This window comes from Citrus clementina, unplaced genomic scaffold, assembly GCF_000493195.1.
Source record: "Citrus clementina cultivar Clemenules unplaced genomic scaffold, Citrus_clementina_v1.0 scaffold_1, whole genome shotgun sequence".
Lineage (NCBI taxonomy): Eukaryota > Viridiplantae > Streptophyta > Magnoliopsida > Sapindales > Rutaceae > Citrus > Citrus x clementina.
Window position 1 is genome coordinate 8829762 of NW_006263303.1, and position 16352 is coordinate 8846113.

Below are 16352 nucleotides of genomic sequence, written 5' to 3' on the forward strand. Positions count from 1 at the left end.
AATTAAAAACCCCCCCGAGAATTCATTCTTTCACTTAAACGTGTTTCGCGTTTTCTGATTGGTTGTTTAGATGCTGACAATATGGGCCTACTTTTTTCAGCCAATAGGATGCAACAGTACACGTAAAGGGAGTGAAAGAAGACACAGTAGACACAATGCTTACGTGTCAAAGTCTAATGCTGACTGGACCAAACCCCTAAAACCCAAACACCTTGCTCCCTGACCAAAGTACAGAAATTAGGGTTTTTGTTTTTGCTTTAGCTTCACTTCCTAATTTCTCTCGCCGATTGAAAATTTTTGACAATCGAAATGCCTACGTCTCTCCTTAACGAACTCACGAGCCAACGGAATCCCAATGGGTTAATCAGCGAAAATTATAATCTCACTCTAGCCCAATCAATGCAGAGCGTTGTAGCTGAAATTAAAAAAGAAACCCCAAATTTCACTCATTTTGTAGACATATTCTACGAACTGATGCAAGCAAAGATTGACCCACCTCTCGAAACCATCTGGGTCTATGTTGCTTTGAGCTTTCGAAGACTTAATTTCACGGATGAGGATCCTTTGAATCAATTATCAGTAGTAAAAGACCTGTTTCAGTTGATATCAGCTTGTTCAGGTTCATGTGGTTCTTCAAAGAGTATTGCATTGCTGGCTCCAGTTGCTTTTCAAGTGTATAAAGTGGCTGTTGAACTAAAAGGAAGGGACTTGGGTTCAAAGAGAGACAAGAAAGTGATACGAGAGCTGAAGTCTTTGATTGATGCGATTCTTGGGTTTGTAATTGTGTGTTATTGCAAGAATTTGAATGGACAAAGTGATGTTATCAGTGACAATGATTTGAATCCGATTGTGCCGGTCAAGTATCTCTTTAGTTTGTGGATGGATAAAAATGGAAATTTAGAGTCTTTTTTGCCGCTAGTAAATGCTGATGTTTTTAGAGGGATTTGTGAAAGAGAGTGTGATGTGAATCACTTGGCTGGGGTGGTGGTTGTGGAGGTGTTTTTGTTGAAATTTTGCTTGAATTTCATGGTTGGGGATGCAGGGAAGGAGTTGGAAAAAGAGTTGACAAGTTGGGTTGTTAGCTCCATGACCAAAATTCAAAATGTTTACTTCTTTGGTGAGTGCTCTTACTTACTCTTTTGTAAAGGGCAAAAGATTGAAATTTGGAGTTTCTTCATTCGGGTGGTAGTTTTTATCCCCTTATTTTAGATCTATCTGTTGTTTTCAACTTTTACAAATAACATTGCATTTTTCTACATATTGGTATGTTAATCCTTGTTTTGATTGGAAAGTTTTGAATGTGCTCTCATCTATAGTGTGAAACTATTATATTCAACTTCTCTAGTCTATTCTTCAATACTTTTACTCTCTCTGCCGAAAATATGCCCTTGTTATTGGACGTCGGCAATTATATATTAATAAAGGTGCACTTTAGGAACTTGATAGAAAAATAAGTAGTTGTATTGTATTTGTAGGATATGTTTTCTTAAGCGTAAAATTGATTCTAGTATGTTTTCTAGTCTGATTAGTCTCTTTCTTATTCTTAATTGCTTACCAGAGACCCTACTGAAGATGCTTTTGGAGCCATCTTTTCTTTTTACTTCCATATTGGTTAGTATGTTTTCTTCCATTTATGTGTCTTCTCCTGTTGGTTTGTACTTCTTAGTAGGTCTCTGCCTCACTTGGTAATGCTCTTGTGCTCCTGTGATGTGACTGTTACTTGAATGTAATTTTAAGAAGGAACAGACCCCCTAGCAATTTCTTAATCTAAAATAAAAAATGAGGAAATGTATTTGTCTCTATGTTCATTTGGTTTTTGTTTCCACTTCATCACATTCTTTCATATGGTCCTTTTAGATGGGTTTGTAAGCCATTTGGAGGGCTACAAATTTTTCTTTTTTATCACGATTTACTTGGAGCAATGGGCTATCAACTTTGCAAATATTTTTTTATAGGAAAATGTTATTTCAACTGAGTCATACCCTGAGTCAAACAGCAGCACTTTGAAATGCACTGTTTTACTTAAGCTAAATATATATAGATCGTGATGTTTACAGCCACAACTCTCTCCAACCACAGAGCATCCCTACAACCATTCTCCTGAAATCGCCCAATCGCCACTACCCATCATAGAAATTTACAAGTCAGCCACAACTTGCTCCAGCCACCACCCTTAGCCACCGCCATTGCCAAGCCATCACGCAACAGCCACAACCACTCACAAAGTGGCAGCAACAACTCCAACCACAGAGCATGACTCCCCACAACCACATTCTCCTAAAATCACCCAATCGCATAGCCACTGCCACTGCCACCACCCACAGCCATCTTGCCACAGCCACAACCAACGTGATATTTCTGCACCTGGGTTTATTTATTATATATATGCATGATGAATTTAAATATTCGTTCTTTCATATTTTTGATGAAAAATGAGGCCTAAGCTAATTGATTTAGTTTTTGATAAAATGGGAAGACTTTTTTTTGTTAAGTTGCACATATTCTCGAACGACACATCACAGCAAATGAAGATGCTTGAATCGTGTGGTTTGACTAGTGGCAGGTTGCTCTGCTTCTGCTTTTGCATTTTTGTTTTTATCTAAGCTAAATCGTGTAGCCCAGAAGGAAGATAAAGGGGGTCTGTAATTGGGATGAAAAAGGGAAAGTAAAAAGCAAAAGTTCAAGTTCAAATTAAAAAAAATAGAATGAATCAAAACAGTGTCATCGTTGGTAATGCTTGGGGTTTGATTCAGGGTAAACATCAGCACTCTTATTTATTAGCCAAATTTTGCCTTTTTCTTGTGGGAGTAAGCTCCCACTTTTGAAATTTTTTTTTTGGTTATTTTAAAACTTTTATCTAATGGAGAAAATATGTGCAGAGTTCCAATGATGAAGTGTTATTGAGGAAAGTTTTATATGATGCTGTGATATTGGTGGAATATTCTTTCCTCAATCCTAAGAGAGCAGCCCATCTACCAGATGAACGTATTAAAAGTCTTTCCTTGACAAGATTGATTGCTATGCAAGAAGCCATAGAGTTTTCAAGGTATGAATAACTGAATATTGCTCTAGAAAATTTTGATGAAGCGCTCATTTTGCTCATCGTTTGTGCATACTGCAGGGAAGATGGAGATCAGAAGAGAGCTATTTCTTATGCTAGTGCCTTCTCGAGTTCCAAATTACCTTCTCAAATCATCAAATGGATCGCAAGCCAGATTGGCATGGATGAAAAAGCAAGTATATCAATTGGATCCTCACCTAAAGCTCTTTTGAGTAAGCAGCTATTAATGCCATTTACTTCTTGTCTGTACCTCGTAGGTTACAATAATTTATTTTCTCCAATATTGAGCTGTAATTGGTCTATTTCTTAGGATGGCTGCTAAGTCTTGAGAATCAAGGTATACGAGTTTTTGGTGATAGAATTTTGAAATCTCGTGCCAAACTAGCTGTAGATAATTCCAAAGCAGACTATGAGCATCAATCATCAAAAATTGAGGGGAAAAAAGCAAATGACAATCTTCTCTTTTACATTGATAACAAGGGAGAGGAAGAGGAAAGTGAAGGTGAGGAGAACAAAGAGATTAACGAATCCATGAATGCAGCATTTGTTGCCGCTGCTCACTCTATGAAAATGACTGAAGACAGTGGGAGAAAAAGAAAAGAAAGGGGAAGTTCTGGCAAGAAGAAAAAGATCAAGTATCACAAATTCGACCTCTCAAACACTAGTGATTCAACTAAAGAGAGGTTCTCATCCGTCAGTAACAAAGGTTCGAGTAGTGAGAGTGACATTGCAGAACCACTTTCTGACGAAGATGTGTAAACAAAGGAGCAATAGATCTTAGATGGTGAAAGATGACATCTCTGTGGCTTTCTTATGCTACTCTCTAATGGATATGTAATGTTTTACTAATTTGAATATAGAAATACTGGCATATGAAGATACCATGATTAGCACTTAATTAGGTCATCATTTGTGGTATGATTGTTTTGTCCCTATGAATTAAAATTTCATTAGTCATGAGTCATGACTGGTCTAAGACCATTAAGTAGCTCATTCTCTAATCAAATCCCAGTATACCTAGGGAATATCTATATTGTTTACCTTATTGCTCTAGCATAACTAATTGGTAGTGTTGTCTATCATGTTATTAGCATCTTTTTTTTTTTTTTTTGGTAAGTAAATAGGGAAACACATACTGCTTATAGCAGTAGTCCAGTCTCCAACTAATATGTTTTTGTGATTTAGCTGTGTTTAGAATATTGTTCAATGTAATAACACTACGATAATATGATATAATAAAAGATAAAGTAACCAACAAATGGATATAAAGAGTAAAAGAGAGAATTTCATCTTTCTACACTTTGTACAAACATGAGATACATATGTAATTATCTTTGAAGAATGTTAGCAGTATTCTTTTTGCAGCAGAAATTTAGAACCTGAATGCCACAGGAAAAACTGCTATTTAATATCTTCCTGTTTATTCTTACAAAAAGAATGGCAACAAAACATCCACGGATTATATTTAGAAACTCACATAAACAAGGCTAAGGCTTACCTAAATGAAAATCACCCTTGTATGGTTTACTTACCTACATATTTAGAAATTAAGCATAATCCATCTCTGTAAAGCGTATTTCCAATTATTTCACCATTTATAGTTGGCTTGAGCCGGATTATAATATTATCGGTTGGACACATTTGGCTCTGTCATGAGTCGAAGCATCACCTTATAAACATGGGTTGTGTATGCCTGAATCATCAAAAAAGAAAAATATGATAGCACCTGTAAATATTGATGTAAGCGGCACTGTGGGAGATTTTGTTTATTTTGTATATTTGGAATATCTGAATTTCAGCTGCAGATGGACGGAAGGCTTCTTCAAGTTATTTGAAAAAGGATCTCCTCCAAAATTTCAGGAACCATGGTTAATGAACAAGAAATTTCCAGCAAAATTCTGTAAGAGAACACCATTTCAATTGGAAAATTTTGAGAGAAAGACAAAAAATAAGGAAAATTTACAAATATAGTAACACAAGGGAACAGCAATCAGCTAGAAATAGATAAATTATCAGCATTAATAAAAGTTTATGGTCAATATCAGCATATGAATTTTAATAAAAATAATATATCATTGAATTCCAGAAGAGCAGTGAAAATGCATTGACTGATATTTGAGATTTCTCACCTTCTACCAAGTCAATGGTTGATCTTAAGCCAACGATGATCCTTGTGCTCATTCAACAGAGAAGCTACTGACAGTATGAGGACTTAAAGTTTGACATCCAATGTCATCCAGGAAGAAGAAGTTGATGTTGCCTACAGATGCCTAGTGCATTTTTAATGAAAGGATGTGTGCATGAAGCCCAGGACAAAAAAATTCTTAACTACTGTACTTGGAGGATGACAAATGGTATCAGAGCCAAACCTGGCCAGAAGTGTGGTGATCTGTCAAAAGAACCCTGAGGGTCTCATTTTGATGCTCCTAAGGGGTTATATTGCCTGCATGCATAAGCAAGTGAAATTTTGAATGAAAAGAAATTGGTGAACCATGCTGTTATACAGCAAAAGCCAAAAAAATAACATTCTCAGGAAAGGGCTTTCTTAGAAATTTAAAGTAAAATTAAAATCTAAATTACACCATAAAAAAAAGGAAAGAGTAGATAGGGCAAGAAAGTTGGTTGGTCCACACGCGTAAGGTTTATGTAACTTCTAACCACATCATATGTTTATCATTCTTGTTTTGAATGGAGTCTTCACAATAAAAACCATTGTGGGTGCTTATCCATCAGGTGAAAAAATGCTTTTGTGGTGACTCGTGTGATAACTTCTACAGTTATCAGTGAGAGAATTAATTTTGTAATTGCACAAGTACCCACATATTTGACCACTGAATAACCGTTATTTAACCAAGAAGAATTAGATTAGTATTTTCAAGAGAATTTTAAAACAATTTTCTAATAATTGCGGTAATCAAGTAACAAAGACAAATGCTTGTGATTAATTTTATTATGAACTCAAAATACAGACAAAATTGGCCTTAATTGTTAGTTTATCTTTATCGCACAAGCTACTAGTGTTGATCTAAATCGCCAATTAGTTAGAAACCCAGCAAGAGGGTCAGAATAAAGACAAACATACCAAGACGTTGAGAAATGACAATATACTGCGAAAAGAAGCCCTTCAAATGAAAAACGGGAAGGAATTGCTTACAATTGGATCAGGATCTTTATCTTGGTAGCACATAACCAATCGGGCATCGGTGTCATTTCATTCAGAGTTTGAGCAGGAGGATAATGTTCCAATGAACTTGCTGAAATTGATTCTCTAGCTGCAGTAATTAAATTAAATGTGGAAAAAAGAGGGTAAACAAAGACAATTTTTCTTGAGTTCTGCCTTCATCAATTTGACTTTAATCTCAGTGATTTATGCGTTGCCGCCTTCAGTTACAATGCAATCCAATCAATGAATTAATCAGATTAGTTAAGCAAAAAGATAATAGCAAATAAATGATTAGTGGATATAATTAGAAATACAAGTATCCAACCTTGAAAGATCCAGTTTCCATTCTAAATTTAATAACAGAAACATTTTTCAAACAAAAGTGAAGTGCCCTGAACCACACACACAACAAAATTTTAAAATATGAGAGACAGACAGAGAGAGAATGCTAAAGTTCTTATAATTAACTGGCTTTTAGAGTCAGTAGAAGGCTAAATATTATTAAGTAGAAGGTTAAATATTATTACCTCAAATTCCATTAACCGCAAACATCTGGACAAATCTGGCGATATAAATGCCTGCCTGCTGCACCAGCTTGATCAAACTGACCCTTGATCATATCTGAACTCAAAATGCTATAGGCATGTGTCCAACCGAAATCATATTCTCCACTAGCTCATCTAATTTTATATAAATTTCTTTGATTTTCAGATGCGACCCATCCTGAGACTTGAATATGTGGACTCAACCATCAACTTCTATCCAACTACATGAAGGCTCCTTTTTAATACCCTGACTACTCAAAAGTGCCCTGACCCCGCTGAAGTCATTCCACCTACCTTGGGTGGCAGAAATGTCAGATGGAAATACGTAATTTGACTCCATCTTCGGTTCAAGTTCTAAGAGTTTCTCTGCATCCTTCTCATCAAGTTCAATATTTCCATGCCAGCTACAAGCCCCAAGAAGATTCTCCCATACCAAGGCATTTGGGGTGAGCTTTGTCTCTGTGATAAAGTTTTCAATTTCGGTAAATTTGCCAGCACGACCTAGAATATCAATCATACAAGCAAAATGCTTGATCGTCGGAGTTATTCCATAAATTTTTTTGATTGAGCTAAAGTGCTTTTTCCCTTCTTCAATCAAACCCATGTGGCTACATGCTGAAAGAACTACGACGAAGGTGATCTCATCTGGCACATATCCTTCATCTAGCATCATCCTGAAGGCTTCAAGAGCTTTTTCTCCTAGTCCATGTTTCACATATCCTCCTATCATCATGTTCCATGATGCTGTATCCCTTAATACCGAGCCCTTGAAAACAGCTTCTGCATCGTCAATAGATCCACATTTTGCATACATAGCTACAAGTGCTGTAGAAACAAACATATCAAGTAGATGCCCTGTCTTAACTGCTATAGAATGCAGCAGCCGTCCATTTGCTAAAGTTGCCACAGGAGAGCAACCATTCAAACAGCTGGCAAGAGTAAATTCATTGGGCTTTATTCCTTCAAGCCGCATCTTTCTAAAGCACTTAAGAGCCATCTCTGCTTCACCAGCTTGAGCATAACTAGTAATTATGGCTGTATAAGCAAAGAGGTCTTTATTAGCCAAGCTGTCGAAAGCTACACCCGCATCTTCCAAGCATCCACTTTTGGCATACATGTCAACAAGAGATGTTCCCACAACATGGTTACCATCAAGACTGTGCTTTATGGTATGAGCATGTAGTTGCTTTCCAAAACCTACATCTGAGAGGCTAGAGCAGGCCTTTAAAATGACAATAAATGTGCACATGTTGGGCTTGAATCCTTTTAAAAGCATCTGGTAGAAGGTTCTTAGGCCTTGGTCAGGACTTTCATAGTCTTGAAATCCAGATAAAAGAGCATTCCATGAAACTGAATCCTGATGGGCTATTGCCTCAAACACTTGGGAACCATACGACACACATCCGTTTTCCATATACATGCTAACCAGGGCATTGCCAACCAGAGTGTCAGATTCGAACCCATATTTGCAAATAACGGCATGGATGCTCTCACCACAACGCTGGTCACCTGTCTCAGTTGTAGCCCTAACAAGACTAGTAAGGACAAATTGATTTGGTTTGACGCTCGACTCTCTCGTTAGATTAAATATTTTAGCTACCTCTTGGCAGCATCCTTGCTGATCAAGGCAAGTGATAATTGCACCCCAAGCTACTACATCAGGATCCTTGATCCTGATGTAGAAAACTTTTAGTGCATTATCCGCCAACCCACACTTGGAGTACATATCAACAAGACTACAACTAAGAAATTTATCAAGCGCACAGCCAAGTCTGATAGCCATAGCATGCACCACTTGACCCGCTTTTATATAACCTGAATTTGCAAAACCTTTTAAGACAGTTGATAAACTGAACTTGCTGAATTTCTTCTCCATATCTTTCATACTACAAAACAAATGCATAACCTTTTGGCCATCACCACTTTCAGCATAACCATTCAGCAACGCATTCCAAGACACAACGTTCAGTTCAGGCATGCTCTTAAACACTCTTTCGGCAAGTTCCATCCCGCTGCATTTAGCATAAAGGTCCACAAGAGCAGAACCAACAAATAAATCCGAAAAAAACCCAAGTTTTACTGCTTCCAAATGGACCTGTTTCCCAAAACCAACATCATGAGACATAGAGCAAGCTTTCAAGCAAGTAGCTAAAGCAAACTCATTAGGCCTCACACCTTCCCTTTGAATTGCACAAAACAAACAAACGCCATCGCTACCATATCCTTGAGCCACAAACCCTGTGATCAGGGCACTCCAAGACACAACATCTCGTTGAGGCATTATATTAAGCACCCTCTGTGCATACACAACGGTCCCACATTTGGCGTAGGCATTGATCAACGAAACCCATAAATGTGAATCTAGTTCTAATCCGCACTTAATGACATGACCATGAATCAACTTCCCCTCTTTCAGAGACCCTTTTGCAGCAGAGTCATGCAGCAACGAGGAATATTCTCTCAACCTCTTCTTGTAGTCTCTGTCCTCGTGCCGGCTTCTCGCATTTGGTTCACTTAATTTTCTGGCAATCTTGCCGGACACTGGATGAAACTCAAGTGGGAAGTTTTCGGCAAAATCATCAGTGGATTCATGTTCGGCTACAGCAAGAACACGGGAACAAGTATTTGACCGTGTAAACAGCAATAACGAGGGTAAAGTATTATGAGGTTTATGAATTGAGGGCAATAAGAGGCTCAGCGGACGGGGCATTGCGCCTCGCATATTTAAAGGAAAAAACTCATATTTCATTCAATCCCATCTAATTTTAGAAACAAAGAGAATCGAATTGACGGCAGTTGAAGAAGAAGGACAACAGCGACCCCGACACGCATACAGGTTACAATTGTAAGAGAAGCTCTGCGAAATATGCCAGGTTCGGGTCTGTTACCGAATCGTTGTCGGTACCATTTGCAGATGGTAAATGGGCCGGGCCTGGTGGAGGCAGGTCGTGGGTTTTTTGGGGAAGTCCAGTTTGAACTCGGAGAGCCGGCCTAGGCTCACAATCATCATGGGTCTAGGCCGGGCAAAGTTGAGCCCGGTCCCGGATTTTCCAGTTTTTATAATAAATCGATTTCTTGAAATATTATTCAATTATCATTAATTAATTTGAATCATTTGATACATGTATTCTGTGATCTTTAGGGGCTAAAGATTTTAGATTTAAATTTAATGTTATAAAACTTTAAATGCCATGGGCCGAACCCAGACTTTTATCTTTAGCCTGGGCATTAGGCAGCTTTGCAACGGACTTGAGAAATCCAGGCCCAAGCACAGGCCCTAATGGTAAATAATGAAACCATTCAGCACTCAGCAGTACAAAGTGCGCAAAGGAAACCCACCACCAAAGCAACTTCTCCAACCGCTCTGACACAGCTTTCTCTTCTGATTTTTCGGCATGCTTGTTTGCAGAATTGCAATTATAAGTAAGGAGCCCATACTTCATACTGTTTATGTGAGTAGATGTAAGTTATATTATCATACATCGTTTATGTAAGTTAATATAAGTTATATTCAATGTAACTTAGCATTTACCTTATAAATATTCTTCTACGAGAGCTGACATTCCGATGGAACTTATTGAAGTTCTATTGGGGTAAAGCCATAGCCCGAGCATTCAATTTCAATCAATCATACTAAGCAAGCAGACTTTCTTTATCAATGAGGCAATGATATGGGATCGAGTGCGAGACACGTGAAAGTTGCTGCATTGGAATAGTTGAAAACTGTAAACAATATAAAATTGTGAAAAATTATTAACCAGCTAAATTCACAACTTTCTTTAGGGTAGGACAAAGTCTGTTTCCGAAATTTCAATTCACAACTTAATCAGCTAATTAAATCACAATATCTGTAACTGCTGTATTTATTACAAAAATTATTGACTCATTGGTGTTACAAGATTATGATTTTAATTCTTGCAGTTAATCATTTAAAAAATTAATTCACAACTTAATCAGCCAATTAAATCACAAAATCTGTAAATGCTGTATTTATTTTAAAAAAATTGTTAACTCATTTACATTGCAAGATTATGCTTTTAAATTAATTCTTGCAGTTAATCATCTAAAATTTTAATAATTAGCTAATTAAATCACAACAGTCATAATTAGCTAATTAAATCACAACATCTGTGACTGTTGTATTTATTTAAAAAATTATTAACGGATTTATGTTACAAGATTATGCTTTTAATTCAGCAGTTAATTCACCACCAAAAATTAAAACCCCTCCCATGGATAAAAAAGCCTCTATGATATGTTGTTGCGCATACACACATTGAGTGATTTTACATACACCTTTTAAACCTTAGCTCTCTTTTCCCACGTGGGACAAGTGCATTTTTCTTTAATTTTTTCAACTCTACAGAGATGTATTTTGAGTTAATAATTTCTCATTCACTCATTTTAAATATAAAAAAAAAAAAAAACCATTTTGAAGCACTCGCAAAAAATTATACCAATCACCTTTTATTAAAATTAAGTGAATTCTACTCAAAATCGTGCCTTAAAATAGTTGCTATTTCTTCAACCCTCTTTTACTATAAATTTGATTGTAAGGCAATTATTGTCTTGCAGGTGCTTTCTACTTTTACCAAATACAGTAGTCGGTGTCGCTACTAAAAAAAAAAAAAAAAACCAAGGTTATGTGAATATTTAATTATTGAAATTTTCTATTGAGGCGGTCTTTGTTCTGCTTATTATAGTGAGTGCTTAAGCTTTTAAGTATGTATTTGAGTCGGTACATTATATGTTATTGTGGTAATTTTAACAATTTGTGATGTAAATTGAAATTGCAAATCTAGTTTTTCTTGTTGCTAATGGAGGATGTTTTAGATTAATAAATTTTAATTCTATAAATAAATTCGTAGAATTTAGGAATTTAAAAAATTCATTATTTTAAATTTCAAAAAATTCGTGATGGACATTACTAGTCATAACCATGTGACACTTGCGACGAAATTAATTTGAAATATTATAATTATTTTTGTAAATTGCGACGAGTTTTTGTATATCATCTTTTCGTGGCTCCACCTAAAATGACAAATATGACAACTGTTATCTACCCTTCTAAATGACAGTTTTTATTTGTCATTGTAAGTTATTTGATGTAGGATGGTTCATAAGATGAGCATGGTAGGGTATTTTCTATAGATCATAACTTGAGTTATAAGTATTTGGTTTTTTTTTGTATAACATACCGTTCTAAATCTTGCAACAAGACAAATCTAATTCAAAATGCTTACGCCATATTACCCTGTCATCCAACCAAAAATTCCACTTCTTTCTTGGATGTTTTTCAATTTTAAGATATTTACCTATTTTTCTTATTACTTTTAGGATTTTTATCTTTTTTAAAGACATATTTGGATGCTTTTTTTTTTCTTTCCTTATTTAAATCAAGAGAATTTTATTACAAAATAATATGTTAGATTTGTTCACCTTGATAAATTCGCAATATTTAGGGTTAGTACAAAAGAGGGTTAGAACCCTAATTTTGTTCATTCAAATTTTTCCAATAAATTTTTCATTATCCACAAACATAATTTATCTTATCTATCAAACTTCTATATTTCCGCATCATCATCAATTTTCTTATAGCGCCTGCATCAATAATTATAGAAAATCGGTTGCTGGTTATGCTATGTTTCTCCGCCTTAATCTTATGTTTTGGTCCTTTAAAAAGTAGCTACTAGTTTCAAGGTCTAGTACAAAGGGTATATAGAGCTTTGGCTCAAGCCACCTTAGAGGTGATCTAGATATAGTTCTTGTTGAATGAGCTCAAGATCAAGCTTGTTATAATGCCTATCATATGGTATGATAATCAAGGGTTTAGTTGTTAGCCTAAAAGACTATACATAATATAATTTTGATGACAACAAACAAGTGTCTTAAGTAAAATTAATAAATATTGTATTTCACATTTTCACTAGTTTTTTAAGAATAATATTTATGCAAGTAAATCAAGTGAAATCAAGTTCAAGACATTCAACGGACAACGACGAAATTAAGAATAAAGTTCAGAGCTCAACGGACAAATTTTGCGATAAATTCTTGTAAAGCCGATATGATTTAATTGATTCATGATTTAGCATTTGAGAAACTCAAGAGATTAGTTTAAATAATTACTTTTCATAAACTAAAATGTTTTATATTTATAAGATAAAGTATTTTGTGGATTTGAGTAATTTAGACTAAAATGAAAAGTTTTACAATCTTAGAATTTAATAAGCATTATTTTAAATTCTGGAGTTGGATCTATTTGCAAACATTTAAAACGTTTTGGGTCATACCATAATTTATGAAAGTTTGAAGACCCGAAGGTAATCCAAACATTTGAAATCCAAAATTGGATGAGCAGCTAACCGCCTGAGGCTAGCGGCTTGCCGCCTGAGGAAAATCTCATATTTTCAAATTTTGGACTAAAGTGAAAGATTTTAAAAACTTTGAAAAATATGGGTATTATGTTAAATTTTGAAAGGACCTCTTTGAAAAATACTAATATATCATAATTTCATAAAGTTTTTGTACGACAAGTATTATTTAGAAATTCTGAAATTAGACATGTTTACAAAGTTTTATGACGTATTGGGCTATAGTATAATTATAAAAAGTTTTGGGCCAAAATGTAATTTTAATGAACATTGTTACTGTAGTAAAATTCAAATTTAATGGTAATATCACTGTTATGAGCAGCTAGCCTGATAAATCAAGCGGCTAACCGCTTGGTTGCGGGAATTTATTTATAACGGCTAGTTTTCGGGCTTTAACTATAAAAACTCAATTCCAACTTCATTTTAAGGACTAATGCAAGAATAAACAAGATCATATAACATATATTGAGCTTCCAAATCGTAAAATCATCATAGATTAAATTATTATTGTGCTATTATTTGCATATTCACTCTTAAAGAGAGTTTTTGTTGTAATTTTCAGTTTTTATCAAATTGTGAGTGTACAAGTGTGAGAAATACTTAGGGTGAAGAGACTGAGGAGATAATCTCTTGATTGTAAAGGTTCATTGACACCTTGGAAGTCAATTGTAAGAACTTGAAGTATTGGTAGACTTGGATAGTGAAATTCTCGAGCTTGGTTGGCTTGGAGGCGTGGACGTAGGCGGGAATTGCCGAATCATGTAAAAATTTATGTGTTTGTTTTTCTCTTCCCTTACTCTTTTATTATTATGCTTGTTTGAATTTATTGTTTTCTATTCCATTAAGATGTTAGATTGATTTGTTGTACGAATTGTATTGCATAAATTTTTAAAATCTCAATTCACCCCCCATTGGGTTGCGTAACTTGCATTTCATTAGTAACTTTGACCAAGAATCTAACATATTACTCTAAAAGAAAGCATACAGAACATATATTCATTTAAGTCACTTGATTAAATAAAAAAATAGATAAACTCATATTAATGACCCATTTACTTGGTTTAAGAGATAGTGGTAGAGTTTATTATCACTTTCAGAAAAATTTTAGAATACTTATAATGTATTACAATCAATTCCTGCACGCATGACATGTGTAATTGAATTTAATATAATCACCACTTGCATGATGGTTTTTCAAAAAATATGTATACATGTCATGACATTATTTGCTTGTTGTATGACTGAAATGATACCTCTAATGTATTCTAGAATTTCTCTCACTTTCATAATGAAAGTGATAAAGATTATAAAATATATAGTGAAAGTGACATGGTACCTCTAAGGCATTAATGTTTATTAACCACTTTCATAATCTAAGTGATAAAGTTTATTAATTTCACTTCTTTGATAGAAGGAAGTGTAAAGTCTTTTAAGTTATGAAATACTACTATAAAAGGGTCTTTAACCTAGCTAACAAATGAATGCTTACTAAGAACTTGTTTTCCTCCACAATAGAAAGGTTATAAAGTGGAATAGACTAGATGATGTCTTATGTCAATTTGAGTATATAAAGAACAATTGAAGTTTGAACAACTATGATTGGAGATACGATCTCTATTATAATTTAAATTATTTAACATGTGGTATCAGAATCTACTTCAATTCATATTGTTCAGTATATATAGTTCTTTGTTACTTTGTAATACTTACCATCAAATACAATTTAATAAAGATATATACAATGTCGTTAAAAGGTAATATGCTTTTCATAAGTACATCTTTGATAAGATTTTATTGGAGTACTTTGATTATGTAGCTGTTATCTTAAAATGTATATACAACGGTCTATGTGCCTAAGTTGACAATTTTTTTGACAGCATGGAATAAATGTGTCGCCTCTAAATCTAGAAGTGATCACATTAACAGAGATGGGTGCTTAGAATCATCCAATTGAAGCTAGCATGGCATGATTTACTCACATAAAGATGTTAGAAATGGAGCTATAGTTGTACTTATATATACATTTAGTTTTATGCTCTAATTTCAAGGTCTAAGATATTCAACCATTAGCGGTGAAAACTGAAAAGCATATGTGAGTGCTTGAATTTGATCATTTTCTACAATTATTTTTTCCTTGGATAAAATTTTCTCACCTTCATATTGTGTCTTTTAGTTACCAATTTTAAGAATCTTTACTCTTTTACTGAATAGTTAAAACATATAATTATGTTTTAACTATAAAATTTGGATGTTGACATACATCTTATTTTATAAAAACAATGCTAGACATATAATTAATGAATCTGAATTTTGTTTAGTGGAACTGAACATATGGTGTATATTTAATGTCATTATTGCATTATTTGATTTATTTGAGCCAAAATAAATCATATATCTTAAGAATAGCCATAGCATCTTAAGATATTTTGATATAAGATATAATGCATGAAGATATAAAATGACATTTTTATTGTAATAGATTTCAATTTTTTTTATTTCTGTTGCATAAATAAAATCCATATTTTTCTCTACACTTAAAGTTTGATTGTGTTAAGGAGAATGTTGACATTGTTGTAAATCGTGGAATGCAGATGTGGATTCCACCAAATAGTGTTCTCCCCATTATCTTCTTTATTATTAACAATCCTAAGTGTTCTCTCTATTAATGTTTTTATAATTAAGAAATGTGAGTGCCCCACCTATTAATGCTTATTACTTTTCCTTTGCTAATGACAATACATAATTCATTTTCTCTCTGAAAGTATTTTGCTCTTGTTTCTTTAATTTTCGTCTCCCTGTGATTTAAGCATCATTTGCTCATATATCATTTTTAAATAATTGCTTACATACAATTCTTTTAAATTATACCATCTATTCCCTCCAATTCATAACACGTTATTAGCACGAATTTTGCTCTAGATATAAATTTCAATAAAATGTTTAATGGAGAAATATGTTTGGCTGATAGTGCAACTACACATACGATTCTTTGAAACAAGAGGTATTTTTTTAATTTAAATATAATTAAGGCAAATGTGAATACAATATCAGGTCCAATAGATCTTAGAAGGCACTGGAAGATCAATGATCATATTAGCAAAAAGTACGAAATTAGATATTCATAATGCTTGATATTTATTTATACATTACTTCTAACATGTTTGGAAAGAAAGAGATATTAGAAAAGCTTCCAGCATTCTCATTTGGCTTAT

At 34.2% G+C, this 16352-nt stretch overlaps 2 protein-coding genes across 7 annotated transcripts; one reads left to right on the forward strand and one right to left on the reverse strand.

Annotated features, from left to right (window-relative positions):
* The first annotated feature begins 227 nt into the window (after positions 1 to 227).
* Positions 228 to 3940, forward strand: LOC18055618. The gene is made up of 5 exons (XM_006451353.2): positions 228 to 1117; positions 1559 to 1611; positions 2880 to 3046; positions 3122 to 3273; positions 3372 to 3940. The coding sequence occupies exons 1-5, from the start codon at positions 310 to 312 to the stop codon at positions 3818 to 3820; spliced, it is 1629 nt and encodes a 542-aa protein (XP_006451416.1). The 5' UTR covers positions 228 to 309; the 3' UTR covers positions 3821 to 3940.
* Positions 3941 to 4432: 492 nt separating this feature from the next.
* On the reverse strand, positions 4433 to 9634 carry LOC18055619 (pentatricopeptide repeat-containing protein At2g33680). Of its 6 annotated transcripts, none has more exons than XM_006451356.2 (3): positions 6752 to 9634; positions 6216 to 6333; positions 4433 to 5504 (listed from the first exon to the last, which is right to left on the reverse strand). In XM_006451356.2, exon 1 carries the CDS (start codon positions 9516 to 9518, stop codon positions 6969 to 6971), a length of 2550 nt encoding a protein of 849 aa, XP_006451419.1. In that variant the 5' UTR covers positions 9519 to 9634; the 3' UTR covers positions 4433 to 5504; positions 6216 to 6333; positions 6752 to 6968. The 6 variants fall into 6 exon arrangements, with proteins under 6 accessions (XP_006451419.1, XP_024033806.1, XP_006451417.1 ...); XM_024178038.1 differs by having other exon boundaries at positions 6216 to 6442; XM_006451354.2 differs by having other exon boundaries at positions 4433 to 5331; positions 5431 to 5504; positions 6216 to 9634.
* Between the last annotated feature and the right edge of the window lie 6718 nt (positions 9635 to 16352).

What these genes read in the sequence shown, in the direction of transcription:
- LOC18055618 (XM_006451353.2), top strand. Translation starts at nt 310, where the DNA reads ATGCCTACGTCTCTCCTTAACGAACTCACGAGCCAACGGAATCCCAAT. An exon ending in TTCTTTTTACTTCCATATTG is followed by an intron (nt 1,612 to 2,879) that starts GTTAGTATGTTT and finishes AAATATGTGCAG; the next exon opens with AGTTCCAATGATGAAGTGTT. An exon ending in GAAGCCATAGAGTTTTCAAG is followed by an intron (nt 3,047 to 3,121) that starts GTATGAATAACT and finishes TGCATACTGCAG; the next exon opens with GGAAGATGGAGATCAGAAGA.
- LOC18055619 (XM_006451356.2), bottom strand. Translation starts at nt 9,518, where the DNA reads ATGAAATATGAGTTTTTTCCTTTAAATATGCGAGGCGCAATGCCCCGT.